Source organism: Heloderma suspectum, chromosome 17 (genome assembly GCF_057233095.1).
Source record: "Heloderma suspectum isolate Gila_16-S chromosome 17, 16-S_ref, whole genome shotgun sequence".
NCBI lineage: Eukaryota > Metazoa > Chordata > Lepidosauria > Squamata > Helodermatidae > Heloderma > Heloderma suspectum.
This window is the reverse complement of record NC_139474.1, coordinates 5,770,491-5,792,860: the sequence shown is the minus strand read 5'-3', so window position 1 is coordinate 5,792,860 and position 22,370 is coordinate 5,770,491. Positions and strand designations below refer to the sequence as shown.

Here is a 22,370-nt window from a genome sequence, read left to right as displayed (position 1 = left end):
TGCTCAGGCAGAGAACAAAAAACACACACTCTGTGCATGCTCAGAAACACTTGGCCGAGGTGCCGGATTTTATTTTATTCAGCAGAGGAGGAAGACAGTCTCAGACATGCTCAGAAAGAGCCATTTTGTGCTTTGCTATTGTTGTTTTTTTTTAAAAAAAAACCCTTTGTTCAGAGAAAGAAGAAAACACTCTGTGCATGCTTAGAAACACTCCACTGAGCTGCTGGATTTTATTTATTTTACTCAGCAGAGGAGGAAGGCAAACATGCTCAGAAAGATCCATTTTGCCCTCTATTTTTAAAAAACTTTGCTCAGAGGAAGAAGAAAATAAAACACTCTGTGCATGCTCAGAAACACTCTGCCGAGATGTTATTTATTTTGCTCAGCAGAGGAGGAAGGCATCCTCAGACATGCTCAGAAAGAGCCATTTTCCCCTTTGCTGTTTTTTGGTTGTTTAAAGCTTTGCCCGGGGAAAGCAGGAAACCAAACACTCTGTGCATGCTCAGAAACACTCCGCCGCGGTGCTGGGTTTTATTCATTCATTTCTTTTACTCAGCGGAGGAGGAAGCCTGCTCCAGCCCTGCTCAGAAAGAGCCATTTTGCCCTCTGCTTTTGTTGTTGTTGTTTAAAGCTCTGCCCGGGGAAAGCAGGACGCCGAAGCGCTCTGTGCATGCCCAGAAACCCTCCGCCGCGCCTTTGCAGCCGCGGCTCAGCTTCGCAGACACGCCGCCGCCGCCGCCGCCGCCGCGAGGGGGGCGGGCCTCCCCGGGCCTCCCCAGCCCGCTTCCCCGGTTTTCGTGGGGGCGGAGAGCGGTGCCAGCCGCGGCTCCCTCCCCGGCCCCGCTCCCTTCCTCCTCCGCCGCCGCTCCGCCCTCTCCTTCGGCGGTTCCCACCCACGGCCTTGGCCACCAGCGGGCCGAGGCTCCGCGCCCCCGGCCAGCGGCGGGGCAACTTTCCTGCGCTTCGCCGCCCGCCCGCCCGCGCGCGCGCCTGCCTGCCTCGCTCCGCCGCCTCCCCGCGCGCCCTAGACGGGCGGAGACCGCGGCGCGCCTCCGGGCTCCTCTGCGCGCCCGTCGGGGCCCGGGAGGGCGGCATGCCCGTCCGGCGGCCGGGCGGCCGGGGCCGCGGGCTGTGAGGAGCCAGGCGACCCGCAGCTCCCTCCTGCTCCTGCTCCTGCTCCGGCGCCTCCCGCCAAGCAGCCGACGGCGCGGCCATGAGTTCGGTGTGGAAGCGGCTCCAGCGCGTCGGCAAGCGGGCGGCCAAGTTCCACTTCGTGGCCTGTTACCAGGAGCTGGTGGTGGAGTGCACCAAGAAATGGTGAGTCGCGGCGGGCGCCAGGGCGTGGTGCTGCTGGTGCGAGCCGTGCCGGCGGCCCGGGCGCCCGGGACGGGGCGGGCGGCGCGGCGCGGCGCGGCGGATTGCGGCGAAGGCGCGGGGAGCGGGGCCCCAGGCGGGCGCGGGGAGCTTCGGGCGCTTGGAGATGCGCGCACTAAATATTATATGTATGTATGTGTGTGTGTGTATATATATATATATATATATATATATATTGGAGATGCACATACTAAATAGTATATGTATGTATGTGTATATATATATATATATATTGGAGATGCACATACTAAATAGTATATGTATGTATGTGTGTATATATATATATATATATTGGAGATGCACATACTAAATAGTATATGTATGTATGTGTATATATATATATATATATATAGGAGATGCACATACTAAATATTATATATATATATAGGAGATACACATACTAAATATTATATATATATATATATATATATTGGAGATACACATACTAAATATTATATATATATATATTGGAGATACACATACTAAATATTATATATATATATATATATATATATATATATTTAGTATGTGTATCTCCAGCTGCCCAAAGCTTTTCAGCATAAACTTTAACCGCCCTGTGAAGTAGGTGGGTTGTATCCGATGTTACTCCTACACAGAGAAGACCTCTTGAAATGAATGGGACTGGTTAGACTCCCTTGGGATACAACCCAGTGCTTTTCATTGTGAACTTTAATAACTGTCCTGTAAGGTAGGCTGGTATAGCTTTTCGGTGTACATTTTTAACAACTGGCCTGTGAGGTAGGCCGGTGAAGTTTTTCAGTGTAAACTTCTAACAGCTGTCTTACAAGGTAGGCTGGTAAAGTTTTTCAGTGTAAACAACTGTCCTATGAGGTAGGCTGGTACAGTTTTTCAGTGTACAGTTTTAACAACTGTCCTAGAAGGTAGGCCAGTATAGTTTTTTAGTATAGACTTCTAACAACTGGCTTGTAAGGCAGGCCAGTATAGTTTTTCAGTGTAAGCTTTTAACAACTGTCCTGTGAGGTAGACCAGTATAGTTTTTCAGTGTAAACCTTGAATAACTGGCCTGTAAGACAGGCCAGTATTGTTTTTAGTAATGCAGCTAGGTCATTTTAGATCCTGGATTTCGGGTGCAATCCTATGTATGTTTAGACAAAGTTCCACAACTCCCTGCTGGGAGTTGTAGGACTTCTTTCTGTCTCGACAGGCATAGGATTGTGCCCTTTAATGGCCTTATTTTAGATGGCCAGGTGTACCACTTCAGTTGTGAAGCACACAACTCCCATTTCTCTTTCTCTCCTCTCCATCTGCTATTTCATGCTTTAAAACTGCATCTACATTCCTGACGTGTTAGAACAACGACAAAATGCCTCGCCAAGCCCGATAGAAATAGAAAGAATAATCTGAGCATGTGCAGTTTTGCATTTTAAATTCACTTAAATCATAGCACCATCGGGACTGCAGGAATGAAACGGAGTTTGCCACTGTCCGTCTGGGGTGGTCACTTAGGGCTGTAGGAGCCCTGATTTTGACCCCCAGGTCCAGCTGTAGCATCACCACTGATGGTTACTATTAATACCCCATCCTTTAGATCAGAGGGAGCTTCTCCAGGAGAAGAGGAATAGCTCGGTGGTAGAGCACATACGAAGGGTCCCAGGTTGGATTGCAGGCAACACGTCCAGATAGGGCAGGGGGAAAAAACCCTGTCTGAAACCCTGGAGAGCCACTACCTGTCCGGGTAGAGTAGACAATACAGGGCTAAATGGACTGATGGTCTGTCCTGGTATAAGGTAGCTTCCTCAGTCCCAGTTTAAAATCAGCCCTTGAGTCAGAACCACAAGGACCAGGATCTTAATTTATTTTTTATGGGAAGGACCACAGTTCAGTGGTTGAGCACATGCTTTTGCGTGCAAAAGGTTTGATCCCCTGGCACCTCCAGGTAAAAAAGGTGTCCCCAACCAGCCGTGTCCGACTCTAGGGTGCGGTGCTCATCCCCGTTTCTAAGCCGAAGGGCCAGCGCTGTCCGAAGACGCTTCCGTGGTCATGTGGCCGGCATGACTGAACACCGAGGTGCACGGAACGCTGTCACCTTTCCCGCCGAGGCGGTACCTATTTATCTACTTGCAATTTCTTGCTTTCGAACTGCAAGGTTGGCAGGAGCTGGGACTGAAGACGGGAGCTCACTCCGTCACGCAGCACTCGGGTCTCGAACTGCTGACCGTCCGACCTTCCAGTCTACCTGGCACCTCCAGGTAGTGCTGGGCAAAAGACTCTTGTCTGAAACCCTGCACTGAGTTGATATAAGATGGATTCCTGTTCTTGCTTAAGGCTCCCCAAACCTTTCATGGCAGAGGTGAGATTTGAACTGGAGGCTTGCTGGTTCCTGGTGAAGACCCTTAACCAGTTTGTTACACCAGTAGGGAGAGGCAGAGGGGCTGTTGTTGTGTATTTAGAGAAGGATGGTTTGTGGGCGGGGCTTGCACACCAGGAAGTGGTGACTGGAGGTGGAAAGGAAGAACGTTTTTATGAATTTAGTGCAGGGGCGCACAACTTTTTCAGCTCCGAGGGGCACGTGTGATGTTGGGCTAGGGGCCACATCCCAGCGACCCTGGTACGGATCGCTGCAGGAGAGAGTGGAGAATTTTCTCTCCACTCCCTTCTCCAGTGATTGTGATACATATCACGCTTTCCTCATGGTATCAGGATCACTGGGGCAGGGAATTCGGTGGCAGGGTGGGTGGGACAGGGCACCCAAGGGGGGACCACAATTAAGGCCCCTGATTTAGTGCATTCAAAAAATTGCAAGACTCAGTCTTCCAAGTAGTTCAAAGCGGTTCGCATTAAAAAAAGAAAGGTAATTGGGGGTGGGGGGACAGTAGGGAGGACAATTGCAGCCAAATGCTTTTAAAAACAAAAAGTACAGATTAAAAATGACTACAAAAGCTTCCAGATTAGTCAAATGCCTTTAAGAAGGGAGAGGTCCTGAAAACCTTCTGAAACAAATCTAGTAAGTAGGTTTTCTATCCTCTGCAGGAAATTTCATCATAATTTTAGAGCAGTGCTGAGAAACGTCTTCTCCTGACTGTTGACTGCTGTAGAAATGGGGCAGGAAGTCAGATTTTACTTCCCTGCTTTTATGTTTTGATTTTTTAGAACTTTCTATTCTATTGTTGCTAGCTGCCTTGAGTACCATTTAGTGGAAAGGTGAGATACAAATTTGACAAAGAAAGCAAACCAAGAATATAAAATAACATGCCTGTTGGTTGGGCCTTGGTTGGTGAGTGGGTTTGAATAGGGTAGGTTTGTATTAAAGTATGAGCCTGGAAGAGAATGGGTAAAAGATGTGACTGGCACAGAACAGGTTAAATACATTCACGTCTCCCAGTACCTGGCAGGAAGATGCCCAGCTGCATTCTGTGCCGTCTTCAAGGGCAGTCCCATATAGAGCAAGTTGCAGTAGTCAAACCCAGAAGTTACAGAAACGTGGGTCAGTGTAGTTGCACATCAGGAAACGGTGAGAGTGGTGGTTAATGGATGTGCATGGAATGGTGGTTTGGGAAGACAACTAAAAAGAGGGGACCATAGAAACCAGGGGGATCTTGTAAAGTGTAGGTGGTCTGGGCTTGCTCCAAATGTAAGTAGCCTTCCTCCACTCCCAAGCTGGGGAGGATGGAAAATCTTGGCAAACCTGGGAGTGAACCACTTTGGTCTTCTAACTGGATGGTTTGTATTTGTCATTTGTGGCCCAAAAGGAAAGGGAAAGAAAAGCAAGTCCAACTTCCTTGCTTAGTCACCTGGCGTTGATTCCTTCTCTCCACAGGCGATTAGGCAACTGGCTCTTTGCAGGTCAGGAATAACACTCTTCCATCTCCAGGTAGGGCTGTTAAAAGACTCCTGTCTGAAGCCCTACAGTGTATGCAGTACTCAGCTAGATGGATGGACAAGGAGTCTGACGGTATAAAGCCTCTTCCTGTGTTCCTAATTTAGGGAAGGGCTGTATCTCAGTGGCAGAATGCATGCAGAAGGTCTCAGGTTCGAACCCTGGCATCTCCAGGTAGGGCTGAGAAAGATGCCCTGTCTGAAGTCCTGGAGAGCTGCTGCCAGTCAGTGCGAACAATACTGAGCTACGTGGACCACACATCTGTCTTGGCAGAAGGCCTGTGTTGTTAAATTGCTCCTGGAGCACTAGCTGCCTGCAGCATAGTATAGCAGCTCAAAAGCTATCCCGTTTCTCCCTCACTGAGCAGTGAGCTCTGTGTTCCCATCCTGGTTCTCCGGCATGCACCAATTTGGGGTACCGCTAACATCTCGCCTGGGAAAGGTCGTTTTGCCATCCTGCCCTGCGATGTCAGACGGGAGGAAGCCTCGCTGTGCTGATCTCTGATGCAAATGCACTCTGTGCATGCTCTGAGCCACTTCCTTTTCTCTTTGCATGTTCCAGGGCTGAGGCCTGGCGTTGGGGCTTTGGGCCTACGCCCATAATAGATCATAGAGTTTTAGAATTGGATGGTCCTGGGCAACGCTGTGCTCGGTGCAGGATTTACAGTGCTGGATGCAATAGCAAAGGAGTGCATTAGGCAGGCCTGAAGGGGCGGTTTCTGGCACTGAAATGTACTCGCATCAAGTGCTTAATTTATTTACTTTTTCCCCCTAAAGCAGGGGGCGGCAGGGGACAGGGATAGGTGCAGAGCTCAGACCTGCTCCTAAGATATATCCTAGGAATTCTGCTCCCTTCCCCTCAGTCTCAGATGTCTAAGTAGAGACTTCCCTATGATTATTCGATTCTCAGTAGCCAAAGAAATGCTTTCTGTACATGCTCAGTGGGACTCTGTGTGTGCTTTGGACAAAACAGTTTAGGGCAGATCAGGATTCCAGGTGGGCTGGATTTTGCTCCACGGGCCTAAGTTTTTGTACCCCTGGTTTAGGCGCTGGGCGCTCATGAAGCCTAAGCCCTGCAGGTGGGAAATTAGATAGGTTAGATAAGAGTCCCTTTGGCATTTTGGGGAGGGAGGTTAGACGCACCTTCTCCTCACAAGCAAGCCAAACACGTTATTGGGGTGCCAGTGTAGTGACGTGCAGTGCAAGAGGGTGACCCTACCCCACCCCTGAAGTCCCTTTGCAGAGTTTCAGAGGCTTCTCACCTCTCAGACGGTGCAGTTCAGTCGCTTGTTATGAAGGCAAAATGACTTAGGGGAGACATATCCCCTTCTCCCCCCCTGCCCCCTTCCAGATTAGAGGCCATTGCTAGACTTTTGTGTGTCAATGATGAAGCGCTTTTGTGGGACAGACAAATAAGGAACGAAGGGGGTGTTCTTTCTCCCCCCCCCCCCCCGTTTCTCTGTTCTGACATGGCAAAGCCCTTATATGGACCTTGAGAAATGATAAATATTTAGTCATTGCAGAGCTAAAAATGGAAAAGGGAGGGTGAAAGCCTGGGGGGGGGGTGCCTAGAATACCACGGGGGCTGTGAAAAATAGAAAGGGAGGAGGCTGTGGGGGTTTCAGATGGGGAGGGGGACCCAGCCAAGTGACAGCAGAGTTTGGCCTCCCCTTGGGGTAAACGGGCTCCCCGTCTTGAAAGTTTTCTTGCTCAAGTTCTTGGCAAGATTTTGGCAGTGCAAAGTGTAGCGGGGAATAGGGCAGCCACACAGTGTTTAGTTTTTTTGCGCGGGGGGGGGGGCTGTTTTAAAAAAGAGGTGCTGGGGTTTAAGCCGGCTTGAGAGTGTTTATTTTTAATTCCTCCAGCGCTTCTAGTTTTGTGGCAAAGGACTAGTTCTCTGTACATGTTTGGAGGCACCCGTTCTTACTCCCAAGTCTGAGTGTTGCATTCAGATAAGTTCGGGGGCCAAGATGAAATGAACCTCCAGTAATACCACCATGCTGCTGGAGGCTTTTTGTGGGCATGAGTGAGGTGGGGATGGGCATTTTGCCAGTGTATCCATCTTGAATCCCTAAAATTAGAGAGAAATATTGGAACGATTCTACCCAGCTTAGAAGTTCTTTTGTCTTAATCCTAGGGCTGTGTGTGTGTGTGAGAGAGAGAGAGAGCTGGTTAGGGTTCCTCAGGAGTAAGAGGCACTCATCTTTATTATTATTACATCTCGTGACTTGGGGCTGAGCCCTGGGGAAGATGTTTTAGACAAACCACCCGCAAGCTGGGTTGCCGAACTGCGGTTTCTGCTTTCTGCCAGGGTAATACACCGGAGTCTCTTTGTGGGGGTCTTTGGGGTTGTACTCCAACACATCTGCTGGACATCACCTTTGAAAAGGCTTCCCTACACCTGTTTCCAGTGCCGGAGCTCAACTGAGCTATGAAATGTAAAAAGAAGTGTTGATGAACAAGAGTGCCTCTGGACATGTACAGAGTTTCCTTTCCACCACATTGGGTAGCCTCAATTGGATCCCTCCCCATTTGAGAATAGGGGACAGCGTCCAGGTAGGCTTGAGCCCCAAACCCTCTCCTCAGAGATTAACCTTGGCAAAAGTCCTGTTGCGCTTTGCCCCACCGTGGTTCTTGGTGAAAGTGAAGGTAGCTGTGATGAAGAGAAGGACGCTTGGTGGGCGTATTGGGTTTCTTTACCAAGCCCAGAATTAACCCAGCACCTGCAATGGATTTATGACTCCCAGCCCCCCCGAGGGCTAAAATTAGCTTTTGGCCACTAGCCTGGAAGAATGAAAGATGCTGTTAGAAGATGAAGCTGGATATCAGAGCTTCAGTCTGGTCAACAGGTTATTTAAAAAGAAATCTGGGCAGAGGGTAGGAATTTGGGGGCTGAAAACACAACCAGAAACCCGTGCGAATGTAGGTTTTACACTTACCCTATGGTGCCCAGTGATGCGGAGTGGAGGTTTTTCTGCAGAAAAAAGTTCCGCTGCCATATTTTTCTATAGAGAAGTTTCCACTTTTTAGAGATGTGTTATCTTAAACAAATTTAATTCATAACAGCATAACGGATGAACACACAGTACATGTCAAACTGGGCACCTGAAACAGATACAGTACTAGTCATATCTAAAATCAAAGTTGTCATTAACCTTTTTTTCAGACAACTTTCCCAAGGAAGTGCTTATATATTTATATATTCAGGCATGCTAAAATTAACACGTTCACAGTTTCCTGTGCTCTCATTTCCGCCCTTTAAAATCTAAATTACATAAGGGAAATCTATGCTATTCAGTTGTCATGAATTTGATATATTCCAGCACAATTAATTTCCAAATAAAGCTTGGAATATGTTTGAATTCATATTCATTTAAACCACACTAACAGTGCAGTCCTGTAAGCCTCTCTAGGCTCCTCACCCCTCTTGATTTTCATTTTGTTTCTTAAACTAAAAGAGAAAAAAATAATTGGGAGGCTGACTTCCACCACCATCTTTACGTGGGTTCAAAAAACAGTGCTTTTGTGTTTTGGAACTCAGATGCCACTTCTGCCTTGGACTTAGGTTCTTGGGTGAGTTACTTTTCTTTTAGTTTCACCACTTTGACTCCTGGGAAATGAGTGTTCCGTGACCCGCCATGCCCACCCTGGTGGCCATTTTATAAACGAGCAAGCCCACCCTTGTGAAAGCCATTTTGTGAGAGTGCCCACGACACCCCCTCCGAGTTCCAAATGTGCCCACTGACCCAAAGAGGTTGGGGACCCATAGACTGTTAATTCGGAGCTGGTTTGATCCTGAGCTCCGAGTGGCGATAGGAGGTTTTTTTTTGTTCAGATTGCTCTGAGTCAGGACTCTTGGACCTTATCTTGAGGATCAGGAAAGGAGGAGAGCTGTGGCAATTAGAGAAGGGGATAGAAAAAACAAGATCAGGCCTGAAGGACGGCAGCGGCCGGTCTCTTTCCACACACATGTGCTGCTGGCAGGGTGCGGCCTGACCCTGCTCTGAGGAGGATCCGGGCCGCACCCAGGGAGCCTGGAAAGAGGAAGATATATATATAAAAAAACCTGTTCAAGGGAGTGCAAGTCGTCACGTGGGCCGAGAACTTCTGTTTTAAAAGCCGCTTCTGGAAACAAACTGAAGAAATACTCCTCATGTGCTCTCTGCCGCCTGTCCCATCCTCATGATCAGTTATTGTTAGGAAAGGAATAGAAAATAAAAGATCGCCATGCCTTTTTATGCAAATCTGTGGTGCGACTGCAGTTGGAGTACTGTGTACAGTTCTGGTCGCCACACCTCAAAAAGGGTATTGCCAAGTGGGGAAAAGTGCAGAAAAGGGCAACTAAAATGATCAGGGGGCTGGAGCAACTCCCCTGGGTTACAATATCTGGGAGTGTTTAGCTTAGAAAAAAGGCGAGTGAGGGGAGACACGATGGAGGGGTACGGAATTGTGCATGGTGTGGAGAAAGTGGAGAGGGAGAACTCCCGCGGTCATAATACTAGAACCCAAGGAGATCCCGTGAAGGTGGGAGATTCAGGACAGGCAAAAGGAAGGGCTTCTCCATAGATAAACTTCATAGATTCGCTACCACGAGATGCAGTGGTGGCCACACGTTTGGACGGCTTTAAAAGTGGGCTGGACAAATTCATCGAGGAGAAGGCTATCAATGGCTACTAGTCCTGGTGACTCTGTGTCACCTACAGTATCAAAGGCAGTCTGCCTATTTACACCAGTTGCGCGGGAACATGGGCGGGAGGGTGCTGTTGCCCTCCTGCCCTGCTTGTGGGTTTCCCGTGGGCATCTGGTCGGCCACTGTGCGAACAGAATGCTGGACTGGATGGACTCTGATCCAGCAGGGCTCTTCTGATGTTCCCATGTCAACATCCTGCACCAAGGGAGATCTGGTTCGGCACCTGTAAATAGTCCGGGTGCGCAAATAAATTCTAAATAAATTATTTAGAGCACAAATAAATTATGTGCTCCAAATAAGCTCCTGAAAACAATTAACCCCTTTAGCTGCCTTGAAGAACTTCGGAAGGCTGAAATAGTAGGATATGAATGACGTTTAAGGTTGCAGCCCCTATGTAGACGTACCTGGGAGTAAGTCCCATTGAACTCAGTGGAACTTGCTTTTGAGTAGACATGAATAGGATTGTGCTATAAATATTAACAAAAACAACAGCAAAAAAGATGGCTACTCCCTTGTGCTCTTTTGCAATTGGTCGGCAACTGGCCGCCCCCAAATCAAATCTGGCTTCTGAGCAAGTTGCCACTTGGCTTCCTGCTCTCCTCTGCTGTTCTGCCGGCCAAACAAGCCTTTTTAGTTGGCCGATTCCCCAAGTTGGCTTTGGGAGAATAAGACAGCGGCGTTCTAGGAGTGTGCTTTGTTGGTGAGGAAAGGGGAAGAGGAAGACAGAGTTTTGGTGCCTCACCTGAGTTGCTGACCACTACTGTATTAGCATGCTGCATATTCTGACCAAAATGAATGTGACCGTACGGTGGTGTTATTCTCCAGTTCTTTTATCGGGAATGCTCACCCTCTGACATAGTAGACTCTGTTCCCACCTTGCAGGAATGGAAATCAGGGTGGGCTCAGGCTAACTAGTTATTACTATCTTGGGGGTCTCCGTATTTAACTTTTTCTTTGTGTGGGTCAGGCACATTTGGATTTTTGATAGAGTGTCATGGGCACTCTCACAAAATGGCTGCCATTGGTGGTTGCTTGTCCATTCTTAGCTACAATCGTAAGCATGCCCTGTCACAAAACATTCATTTCCCAGGAGGCAAACTGTTGAGATTAAAAGAAAAATAACATGCTCAAGAACCTGAGTCCAAGGCAGGGGTGGGATCTGAGCTCCAAAACAGAAAACTACCCTTTTCAGCCCAAATAAAGACAGTGCTGTAGGGTAGTGCTTTGCTTTGCTTTGCAGCATACCAGCCTCCTAGGTTTTTTTTAAAAGCGTAATTTAAAGACATCTTAAGGAATAAAAAAATCTGGAGAGGCAAGGAGACTGGCAGGCACTAAAAGAGGTGTGCACAGGTTCCATGTTCCTAGTATTTAACCTTTTACTTGTGCTTGCTAAACAAAAAGCAGTAGAAATGTTTTGTCATGTGTCTGTTTTGCTTACCTCTCAGCCTGCAAGGAGGCACAATTTGATAGTGGCAGCTGTGAGGGCCTTCCTTTTTCTTGGGTTAGCATGCCACCCTTTTCTCTTTGCACGTGTTGGAAAGCTGGTTGGGGTTACTCGGTGGCGAGGGAACGGTATTCTGCACATTTTCAGAGATGCTCCTTTCCCAATCTGTTGGGACCTTCCAGAACGCGGCTGTGACCCTGAAAATAGGTTCAGGGGCTGAGCCCTGGGCGAGGGGCAAGTTCAGTCTTCCTCGCCCTGTTGTTCGAACAGAGCAGCTCTACCTGCTGGACCCAGTGAAGACTTCTTGTTCCTGGGGCGGGTGGTTTTCTCCCAGTGCACTGCTCACATGTTGATTTGCAGGCCTGGCCTCATAGGAAATGGCAGTTTGTACTTTTTCCACGGTGTCTGTGTGTGTTCACATGTGTGCTTAAGTTTTAACCCTCTGGTGCATTTTAAGGAGGAGGCGCAGGACTGGCCCGTCTGGCAGAAAACAAATGAGAGGTTTCTATAAAATGTTGCCTGGCGTGGAGGACACAGGTGGGACACCTCTTTCCCACCAGGGGCTGAATTCAGTTTCAGAGAAGCTCGTGGGGGCTGCACCCCAGTGGTGGGAGGGGCTGAAAGCAAAAGGGGCAGGGCCTAGCACAAAAGGGGTGGGGCCAAAATATAAAAATACCAGCATATTGTAGCTTAGAGTTCTTACTTACTCAGCCTTTTAAGAGGCATTTCAGCCTTTTGGAATGGGAGAAAAACTGCACAAAAGCCAGAAAAGGGGGGTGGGGACAGGGAAAGGGGACATGGCCTTCTGGGGAAACCCAGTGTGCTGGATTGGGACCACAGGCAGGCCAAAGTTGGCCCCTGAGGTTCCTCACTCCTGGCATGGACAAAGTAGATTGAGGGTGCACGTCTGTGCATGTTTAGACAGAAAAATGTCCTACAACTCCCAACAGGGAATTGTAGGACTTTTTTCTGTCTAAACATACATAGGATTGCACCCGAAATCCAGGATCTAAAATGATCTAGCTGCACTACTAAAAACAATACTGGCCTGTCTTACAGGACAGCTGTTAAAGGTTTATACCGAAAAACTATACCAGCCTACCTTACAGGGCAGTTGTTAGAAGTTTACACTGAAAAATTATACCAGCACTGAAAAACTATACGACTCCTGCCATGGATGAAGTAGATTGAGAATGCAATCCTGTGAAAAAAGCCCTACAACTCCCAGCATTCCTCAACCGGCCATGCTGGCTGGGCAGTGCTGGGAGTTGTAGGACTTTTTCTGTCTAAACTTGCAGAGGATTGCGCCTTAGGAGATTTCTTCCCTTCTCCCTCTCTCTTAAGGCCAGAATTTAGGGGTGACCCAGGGTAATGGATAGGCAGTAGATTCAGGGATGGGAGACAACAGAAAAAAAAAATCCTTCAGGGGTGCGAAACTAAGAAATAGAATTGGTTGCTGTAAGGTGTTGTTTGTGGCCATTAGCTCAGATGACTTTAAAGGGGGATTCGCTGGACAAATTAGTTGAGGGTAAGATCTCTCAGGGTCTTATTAGCCGTGAAAACTCAAGCGGCAGTATTTAGCGGCGGCAGTGACCTTCCAAATACTGGAATGCCCAGGGTGAAGAACCGGACCTTTAAGCCCTGCTTGTGAGTTTCACAGAGCCATCAGGCTGTTGTTTCTTGTCATCACGTTGATGAGCTTGATGGACCTTTGACTCTGACTGGAGCAAGGTGTTCTCATGTTCAGCTGGGTTTCCTTTTTGCCTGTTGATCAAGGAAGACAAGGAGGAGAGAGGTCTTGAAAAATGCAGGACTCTTGTTGTCTGCTGCAGCTGCTGAGAAGAGGGATGCTGGAGCCACCCAGTAAATAATATCGACTGGCAGAGGGGTATTGCTAGGCACTTAAAAGATTTGGGGTCAGGGCCCATAGGACCTGAATGTGCATATGTTGATTCAAGCATATATATATGCAAATGTAGAAATAATTACTAGGATGTATTTACATTTCACTGGAGGCAAAGCCAGTCAATTAATTTCTCATCCAAATCATCTCAAGTAAGATAAATTCTTCAATACATTTGTACCCTGCTCCAGATCATCCCAAACCGATTGGGGGGGGAGTTTATTTCTAAGCTTCATTGCCTTGCAGGGGAAGATTTCTTTGGAGGGGTGGGGGGGTGTCGCAACATGTGGGGAGAGTTAACCCTAGCTGCAAGCCTCCTTGAAAATTCCCCCTGCATGGCAGTTCAGGGTGCAATCCTATGCATGTTTAGACAGAAAAAAATCCTACAGTTCTCAGCGTTCCTCAGCCAGCATGGCTGGCTGGGAATTGTAGAATTTTTTTCTGTCTAAACATGCGTAGGATTGTGCTCTAAGATCAGGAAAAAAACCTTCAATTGGCACCAACGGAGACTCAGGACTTTGGGGAATAGATCAGGGCTCCTGGTAATGGATTTGGGCCCCATGGTCTCAGCTCTAGCAACACCCCTGGCCACTTGTCTCTGGCTAGATAACAGTTTATCTCCAAATGGTGGTGGTGGGAGTGCAGTGTTTGTAAACTGGAAGAGGACTTGGCTTTTTCCTTTCTCCTAGACCTTTGGCATGTTTAAATGACAAATACAGGTATGTGTGTATGGCAGGTGGGCCAGTAAACCATTCTGTGGGCTAGTAAGTCCCCCGCCCTTTTTTTTGTTTCGTTCTTGTTTCTGAATTGTTTTCCCTCCAAATGCCAGGCAGCCGGACAAACTGGTTGTGGTGTGGACCCGAAGGAACCGGCGCATCTGCTCCAAGGTACGCAAGTTTCTCACTTCGGATGGCCCTAGCAGCTGATCCCTTAAGACAGGCGTGGGGAATGTTTTTTGTGTCGCACACAAAACCCTTGGGGGTAATTTATCGCGGGCTGCATGTCAGCAGTAAGCATGGCCAGAACCAAAGTGGGCAAGGGCAGAGTAGAAGAGATATCAGAACAATACTTTTAATAAGGAACGGAAGAAATAACTATGCTGGGAATTACACACAGAATATTAAAAAAATGTACCCCCATGACTTCAAAATTTACAGAAATGTTAAAGCTTAACTTTTAAAAAATCCCCCATGGCTTCAGAACTTGCAGAATTTTTAAAGCTCTTGCCCCATATTTAAAAAATCTCCCATGGTTTCAAAATTTGCAGAAACTTTAAATCTCTAGACTTAGATAAAAATCTTCCTATTACATGGTTTTTAGAAATCTTTCTGGGGAGGAAATTCCATATACCGAATATGTCAGAAGTGGGCAACTTCTGGGCCTCCAGATGTTTCGGCCTACAACTTCCACCAGCCCTGGCAAGTATAGTCAGTGGTAAGGCTCAGAGTTGTAGGCCAAAACATCTGGAGGCCTGGAAATTGCTCACCCTTGACATATTGGTACATGGCATTTCCTCCACAGAAAGATTTCTAAAAATCACATAGTAGGAAGACTTTCATGTAAGACTAGTGATTTAAACTTTCTGCAAATTTTGAAGCCATGCAGAGGGCGGGGGATGTTTATTTTAATCCTCTCTGGAAAATTCCCAGCATAGCTATTTTTTCCATTCGGTATAAAAATATTGTTCTAATATACTTTTTACTGATAGACATTTAAGGATGTTCCAAGTCATGCTCAGTTTCCCAACATGTGTCTAGAAATTCACCATATCATAATAAATGAAGAAAATGTGCATTCTAGACAGTTTGGGTTTTCTTCTATGGAGTCTTGTGTTTCTGGGCTTGTTCTGGTTAGATCCTGTAGTGAATGTAGTTCTAAAACTCACATGTGACAGAAACATTTTAGGTTATCCTGCAACTACCAGCGCATGTGATGAAACATGTTGGTTATCCCTTCTATGCTTCTTTTTAAAAAGCAAAACTTTAGAGCTTGGGTCTCTGGAACTCACTGCCATAGTTTTTAATCAAGTTCCCAGTTAAACCTCACCACAGGGCAATGGTACCTCAGCTATAAAACCTTTTAATTGCTGGCCCCCAAATAAACCCTTTATACCTAAAAGAAACTTAGTAGCCTGGTTCCTATGGTGTTATGGACACAGAGTTAATACTAGCAGTAGAAAGAACCTCTGAAAATGAACAGAAGTTAAAATATGTATTAAGGGGAATTGTTTACAGAAGGGGATAAAATGTCATTCTTCAAATGATAGCTTGAGATTGCTGAAAGCATCTTAAATTTAAATATGGTTGGTTACCATTCCTAATAGGTAAAAGAGTCTTCCCCAGCTAAATAATCTCTCAACAGCTTTTCCATTGGACCAGAATTCCCTAAACTCTACCCCAAACAATTCCTCACAAACAGCAACAGATGCTGTGCACCAGTCTTCCTCTGCTTCCAGCTCTTCCTGCTTCTTCTGGCTTCTACGATGATTCAGATGTTTCAGGGACTGTTCCCTGCAGTTCCCTCTGGTCAGACATAATATAGGAACCTAAAATGTATTATGAATAAATTGATTGGCTCATAAAGTTATAATGTCTGGTATATTAAATTTAAAAGTATAGTTTATTCAGACAATAATTACAAGCTAAGCAGGCTGCCCTGGTTAGTATTTGGATGGGAGACTGCCTGGGAATCAGGCTTCCTGCACTGAGCAGGGGGTTGGACTCGATGGTCTTGTAGGCCCCTTCCAGTCCTATGATTCTGTGAAATTTACTGAGTTAAATTATTTTAATTTTGTGAGCAAACGACGTTATACTTAATACCTTTTATGTTCCTAAAGTCACAAATGACTTTAGCACTGCAAAGAGTGCTAAAATAAAAATAAGTATTGTATATTTTTCAATTTTTTCTGGGGGGGAAAACCCTAGTCTTTTCCTACGGTGTCAACCTTTCTGGAAATTTTACATCTAGTTACAACTGCATGCTTGAAGGTGCGGACTGATGCCTTAACTTTCTTGTCTGGTCTTCCGCAGCCCCACAGCTGGCAACCAGGGATAAAGAACCCATACCGGGGCACTGTGGTATGGATGGTACCCGAGAATGTGGACATCATGGTGACGCTGTATCGGGTATGTCAGCCACCGAGCATTATGGGATCTAGCTTGGCCTGGATGACCTTCTGTGGGCTTTGACCCGCCCACCCACACAGGGTCTTAAGGGGAACAGAACTGATACCTTGCTTTGACAGCCAGCCCTTGACTATAACGAGGCTCTGGGGCAGGGGTGCAGAACCTCTTTCAGCCTGTTGGGGACCGCATTCCAGTGGTGGGTGGGGCTGAAGACAAAAGGGGCGGAGCCAACAAGCATATTTTACCTGAAAGCTCTTCCTGGCAGTAACTAAGTCTTAGGAGAGGCATTTCAGCCTTTTAGAACAGGGCTAAAGAACTCCACAAAAGCCAGGAAACCACCAAACAATTAGTAGGTGGGGCTTGGGGAAGTGGGTGTGGCCTTCTGGAGCGCCCCAGAGGGCCCGATTGGGGCCTCGCAGGGCTGTATTTAAATGTTCCAGTAAATAAATAGGTAGGGGTTCTGCATGTGGCCTTAAGCAGGTCTGTGCTTGCACAGAATTGCTTCTCTCATAGGGGTAATTGGGGAGGGCCCGCGGCTCAGTGGTACTCGGGCACGTGCTTTGCATGTAAGAGGTCCCAGGTTCAAATCCCGGCAGCTCCAGGTAGGGCTGGGGAAGTGCCTTCTCTGCCTGATACCTTGGAACCTGTTGCTAGTCAAAGTAGATGGTACCGGGCTACATTGACAAATCAGCTGACCAGGTATAAGATGGGCTTCCTGCGGTGCAGGCTGGTGACTCCAGTGTCAGTGGGGCAGTGAATCCGCTCCGGGTTTCAGTCCGAACCAGTCCGGACTCTATAGGAGCTATCCAGGGGGCTTCACAGAGAATCCGCTCCGGGTTTCAGTCTGAAGCAGTCAAACTCTCTAGGAGCTCTCCAAGGGGCTTCACAGAGAATCTGCTCCGAAGCAGTCGGAACTCTATAGGAGCTCTCCAAGGGGCTTCACAGAGAATCCGCTCCGGGTTTCAGTCCGAAGCAGTCAGAACTCTATAGGAGCTCTCCAAGGGGCTTCACAGAGAATCTGCTCCGGGTTTCAGTCCGAAGCAGTCGGAACTCTATAGGAGCTCTCCAAGGGGCTTCACAGAGAATCTGCTCCGGGTTTCAGTCCGAAGCAGTCGGAACTCTATAGGAGCTCTCCAAGGGGCTTCACAGAGAATCCGCTCCGGGTTTCAGTCCGAAGCAGTCAGAACTCTATAGGAGCTCTCCAAGGGGCTTCACAGAGAATCCACTCCGGGTTTCAGTCCGAAGCAGTCAGAACTCTATAGGAGCTCTTCAAGGTGCTCTGCACAAAGCACTTACACAAAGTGCCATGTCCCAAACCGGAGGGGGTGTTGGCAATCCCATTTGAGCTGTATGCGTTTGACCGCTCAAGCCTACCACATCACCACCTTCTCCTTTCTCTTTTCCAGGACCCTCATGTGGAGGAGTACGAAGACAAAGACTGGACCTTCGTGATTGAAAACGTATGTTGGAATAACATTCCCCCAGGGTGGGGGTGGGGAATTGGTCTTGGTGGGCCTCGGAACGGTGTGCAGGAGACATGGCACTCCCTGCTTTGCGCGCAGAAGGTCCGAGGATCAGGCTGTGGCTTCTTCAGGTCACAGATGCTTAGCTGGGTGGTGATGGAGAGACGCTTGTCGGTCTTGGAGCCGAGACGTTGCTAAGGCATTGCTAAGACCACTCTTTCTGAGTTCCTAAGTCCCTGGAGACAAGGTTCAGTCACCGGCATCTCTAGGGAGGGCTGGAAAAACTGGTGCTTGAAACTCTGGAGAGCTGCTGCTGCCGGTCAGTGTCGACAATACTGGGCTAGGTAGACCCAGGGTCTGACTCAGTGGAAGGCGTCTTCCGATGTTCTTACTGCCCTCATGTTCCTAGAAGAGAGGACTCCAAGGTTTTACCTACTTACAGGTGGGGGTGTCCCTTAATTCCTTCCTTCCTTCCTTCCTTCCTTCCTTCCTTCCTTCCTTCCTTCCTACGAATGCCTCAGCCCCTCAGACCTATATTGGCCAACAGCTGGAAAGCCAAAAGAGGGCGATTAGAGCTCTCTCCCCCCCCACATACCCGTCCCCCCCTTGATTTTAGAAGTTACGCCCTCACTTCGGGAAGCAAAGCGGGACCTTATTTACAACATAGATTTTTATCCTGCCACGCAGCCAGTCTTCGCCCCCGAAGTGGCTTATGAGCCAACCATAAAACGCATCGAAGGAAATGCCATAAATACAAAAGGGGGGAAAACAGAGGAATGCACGAACAAATAAAATGGCAGCCTGAGCTTTAAATAAGTTTTAAGCCGCTGTGCACAGGGGCTGATCAAAGTAAACAGCAGGTGCCTTCTCAGTAAAGGAACCTGTATTCAGTCTCATGCGCACAGGAAGAGGGTGGGTGGGAGGGATTCTTGAGGCAGGGCACTTCGGAGGGATGGTGGTCCCACAGATGAACGCATGTTCCTTCTGACAGCGAGGTCTACCGTACAGGGCCCTCCCTGCCAGGTCTCTGGGGACTGGTGTGCATATATGGGAAGAGGCATCCTTTAGACCAGGGGTGGGGAACCTTAGGCCCGAAGGCTCAAGTATGGCCCTCTGAGGTTCCCCAGAAGGCCACACCCCCTCCCCCTCCACTAATTCTTTGGTGGTTTCCTGGCCCTTGTGCAATTTCCCCCCATTCTAAATGGTTGAAATGCCTTTCCTAAGGTTTAGTTACTGGCAGGAAGGGCTTTAAGCTACAATGTGCTGTTATGTTTTGTATTTCGGCCACACCCCTTTTGTCTTTGGCCACACCCACCCCTGGACCGCCGCCCCCAAGAGCTTCTCTGAAATGGAAACCCGCGGGCTGAAAGGGGTTCCCCACCCATGCGTTATATGAGCATTTGCCATGGGATAGTTGGGGACGATGGGAGTTGTAGTGATGGGGCTTGTAGTCCAGCACAGCTAGAGGGCACCAGATTGGGGAAGGGTGCTTTAGATATCCAGGAGACAGAGAGCTGAAGGCCCTGAAGGTTAAAACCAATACTTTGAATTGAGGCCACGACACGTGAAACTGTTCACAAGTAGGTGAGAAAGGTGCCCAGAGCGTACGTGCTCCATTCTGGACTGGCAGCTGTTTCCAGACAAGAAGCCCCAGCATTGAGCATATTGCAGTAGTCCAGCCTCGCAGTTACCAGGCCGTGTGTCACCTGCCAGGTTATCGCTCTGCCATCCCCTCCTCTCTACCTTGCTCTCTGCCACGCCTTCCCTTTCTCTCTCTGCCATCCCTTTGTCTCTCTCTCTCTGCCACCCCCTTCTCTCTGCCATCCCCTTCTCTTTCTCTCTCTCCCATCCCCTTTTCTGTCTTTCTCTCTGGCATCCCTCTCTCTCCCTCTGCCATCCCTTTCTCTCTGTCTGCACCACCCCTCCCCCCCCCCGTCTCTTCTTCCCTTCCCAATGGGCTGCTGGGAGAGGGACAGATCACTCCTGCCACAGGTCTGAGCTGATTGCTTACAGAAGGCCTTTGAAATGAGGCCGAGGGGCACAAGCTGCTCACCTATGCTTTAAAGGTTAAAAAGGAGAGCCTCCAGCAACACCAGACAGGCCGCTTAACAAGATCAGCCTCGGATGGCTTTCTCTCTGTCCCATCAGCCAGGACAGCTAGACTGGTGGGGACGAGGGAGAGGGCCTTTTCTGTGGTGGCCCCCACTCTGTGGAACTCCCTCCCTAGGGAACTCCGCCATGCCCCCTCTTTAATGAGCTTCTGCCGTGCATTAAAAACATGGTTGTTCAGGCAGGCATTTGGGGTGGGTTAGGGTATTTTAGAAAACGTTTTTATTGTAGAATTTTATTGTTTTAAACTGTTTCATTATATGCTGTATATCGCCCAGAGTGGCTGGGTGACCAGCCAGATGGGCGATTAATAAATGTAATAATTAATAAATACAAATAAATTAAAAAAACAGTATATCGAATTGAGCTCAGAGAGTCACTGGCAACAGGGGGAAATATTTGAGAGCAGGTGGTGTGAAAGGTGTCTGTGCATTGGCATCTACTGGGATCGTAGGTGGGTTAGGCGCTTTGGATTCTTCCAGGGGAGGTATGTAGGAGCAACGGCTTTGAGAGCAGTGCATTATGGGAGGAAGAATAGTCAAGGGTTTGGGGTTAAGCAGAAAAGGAAAGTGTGTGTGGGGGGGGCAGGGATGTCATGTTTTCCTGTAGAAATCCTGACCATTAACCCTCATGCCAGGAATCCAAGGGTCAGCGCAAGGTCCTGGCCTCGGTGGATGTGAACCTCAAGCGCTTTGCCAGCCCCACGCCCGCCCAGGTGGACCTGAACCTGAAGCTGAAGCCACGGTCGGTGAAGGTGGTGGCAGCCACACTCCAGCTCACACTTTCTTGCATGTTCCTGCGTGAGGGGAAAGCCACGTGAGTGCTGCCCTAGCAGGGAGACCGGGATCGTGGTGGGAGGATGCCCCCGCCCCTTAACAAAAGCCTGGCCTGGAATCTAGCGTTCTGCACCCTTTGGGGAAGGGATCATAGCCCCATGACAGTGCACCTGCTTTCCATGCACAAGGTCCCAGGTTCAATCCCAGGAATCTCCACTTAAAAGAATAGGGTAGCAGGTAATGGGGAAAAAACACCTTCTCTGCCTGAGATCCTAGATAGCCGACAGCACTGGGCTAGACGGACAGATAGACTGAGCTAGCATCGGGCAGCCTCCCATGCTCCTATAGTTCAGGGGTGAGGAATCAGAAGTAAGCAGTAATTACTCAGAAGTAAGCAGGGGAAGCCTCTGCATGCCTACTCAGAAGTAAGCAGGACTGGGTTGCTCAGCAGCACTTTCAAATAACATCCCAAATGCCAAGCCTCTGCACGTCCACTCAGAAGTACGCAGAAGCAGCATGTCTACTCACAAGCAAGCAGGACAAGCCTCGGATGTAAGCAGGACTGACTCACTCAGCATCTTCCTCTCCAGGCCTCACCACCTCTTCCGAGTGGGAAGCACCTTGCTCTCCGATCAGCAGCTAATGAGAGCTTTTCCCTGCTGAGCGCTGAGAAAGGGAGCCTTTTTCAGTGTTCAGCAGGGGAAAATCCCCCGATCAGCTGCTGATCGGAGTTAAGAGCTTTCCCCACCGGGGGCGGGGGGGGGGGGCTGGGGAGGACGCTTCTGAGTGAGTCAGTCCTGCTTACTTGTGAGTAGACATGCTGCTCATGTGTACTTCTGGGTAGACGTGTGGGGTGGACAGGAAATCCCGGTGGGCCGTATCCAGCCCGTGCCTGCTATAACAGGATCTTCAAAAATGAATGGGTTCTAAGGGAGCAGGAGAGTTGCTTTTGAGCTAAAAGTATTCTGGCTGGGGGTGGGTGCCAGGAGCCTCACACATACACATCTGTACGTTGATTAAAGGGCATCTCCCTTGTGACCTCCGTCTGCCTTTTTGGCCTCCCAGGGATGAAGACATGCAAAGCTTGGCCAGTCTGATGAGTGTGAAGCCCTCCGACATCGGCAACCTGGATGACTTTGCTGACAGTGAGGAGGAAGCGGCAGCAGAGGAAGCCTCGAAGCAGAGCCGGCAAGAGAACGGTGCCGGCCCAGGGGCTCCTCCCAAAGGTGGGGGCATCTTTCCTTGCCGGAACTGTCACACTTTGGGGGGTCAGCCCTACGGATCTGTTATAGTCAGCCAAAGAGGGGGATTAGCGCTTTCCCCTTCGATCTTGGAAGTTGCCACCCCCGCCATCCTTTCCACCGCTTTGCCCCACGGCGAAGCGAAGCGAATCCATTCCTTGCGAGATTTGGAGTCGCAGCGATCTGGTTGCTCGGCTTTGCCAAAGTCCGTTTCAGTCCACTTGCAGGTGAGCTGAGGTCTTGCCGGGAGCTCTCTGCTTGGCTTTTTGCCCGCTTCGGTTCTGCAGTGCTGATTTGTACATTATTCGCCCGAAGAGCCTCTGAGGGCTTGCAGTGTGTTTTAGGTTCTTTTTTGGAAGCAAAGCTTTGTTCTTGTCAGGCGTAGTT

The 22,370-nt window shown here is 48.7% G+C and overlaps 1 protein-coding gene and 1 long non-coding RNA gene across 4 annotated transcripts in view; one reads left to right on the top strand and one right to left on the bottom strand.

Annotated features, from left to right (window-relative positions):
- Window positions 1–790: 790 nt before the first annotated feature.
- EHBP1L1 (EH domain binding protein 1 like 1) overlaps window positions 791–22,370 on the top strand; it is a 56,824-nt gene continuing 35,244 nt past the window's right edge. The window contains exons 1-6 of one of the 3 annotated variants that reach the window (XM_084823731.1): window positions 791–1,317; window positions 14,099–14,156; window positions 16,299–16,394; window positions 17,801–17,854; window positions 20,604–20,782; window positions 21,808–21,968. In XM_084823731.1, the coding sequence (XP_084679857.1) occupies window positions 1,214–1,317; window positions 14,099–14,156; window positions 16,299–16,394; window positions 17,801–17,854; window positions 20,604–20,782; window positions 21,808–21,968 (652 nt within the window). In that variant the 5' untranslated portion in view covers window positions 791–1,213. The remainder of the gene's footprint in view (window positions 1,318–14,098; window positions 14,157–16,298; window positions 16,395–17,800; window positions 17,855–20,603; window positions 20,783–21,807; window positions 21,969–22,370) is intronic. The other 2 variants (XM_084823730.1, XM_084823729.1) reach the window with 2 other exon arrangements.
- On the bottom strand, window positions 11,704–13,082 carry LOC146334283 (uncharacterized). The gene is made up of 2 exons (XR_014786245.1): window positions 12,999–13,082; window positions 11,704–11,846 (listed from the first exon to the last, which is right to left on the bottom strand). It is a non-coding gene; the product is annotated as an uncharacterized LOC146334283 (long non-coding RNA).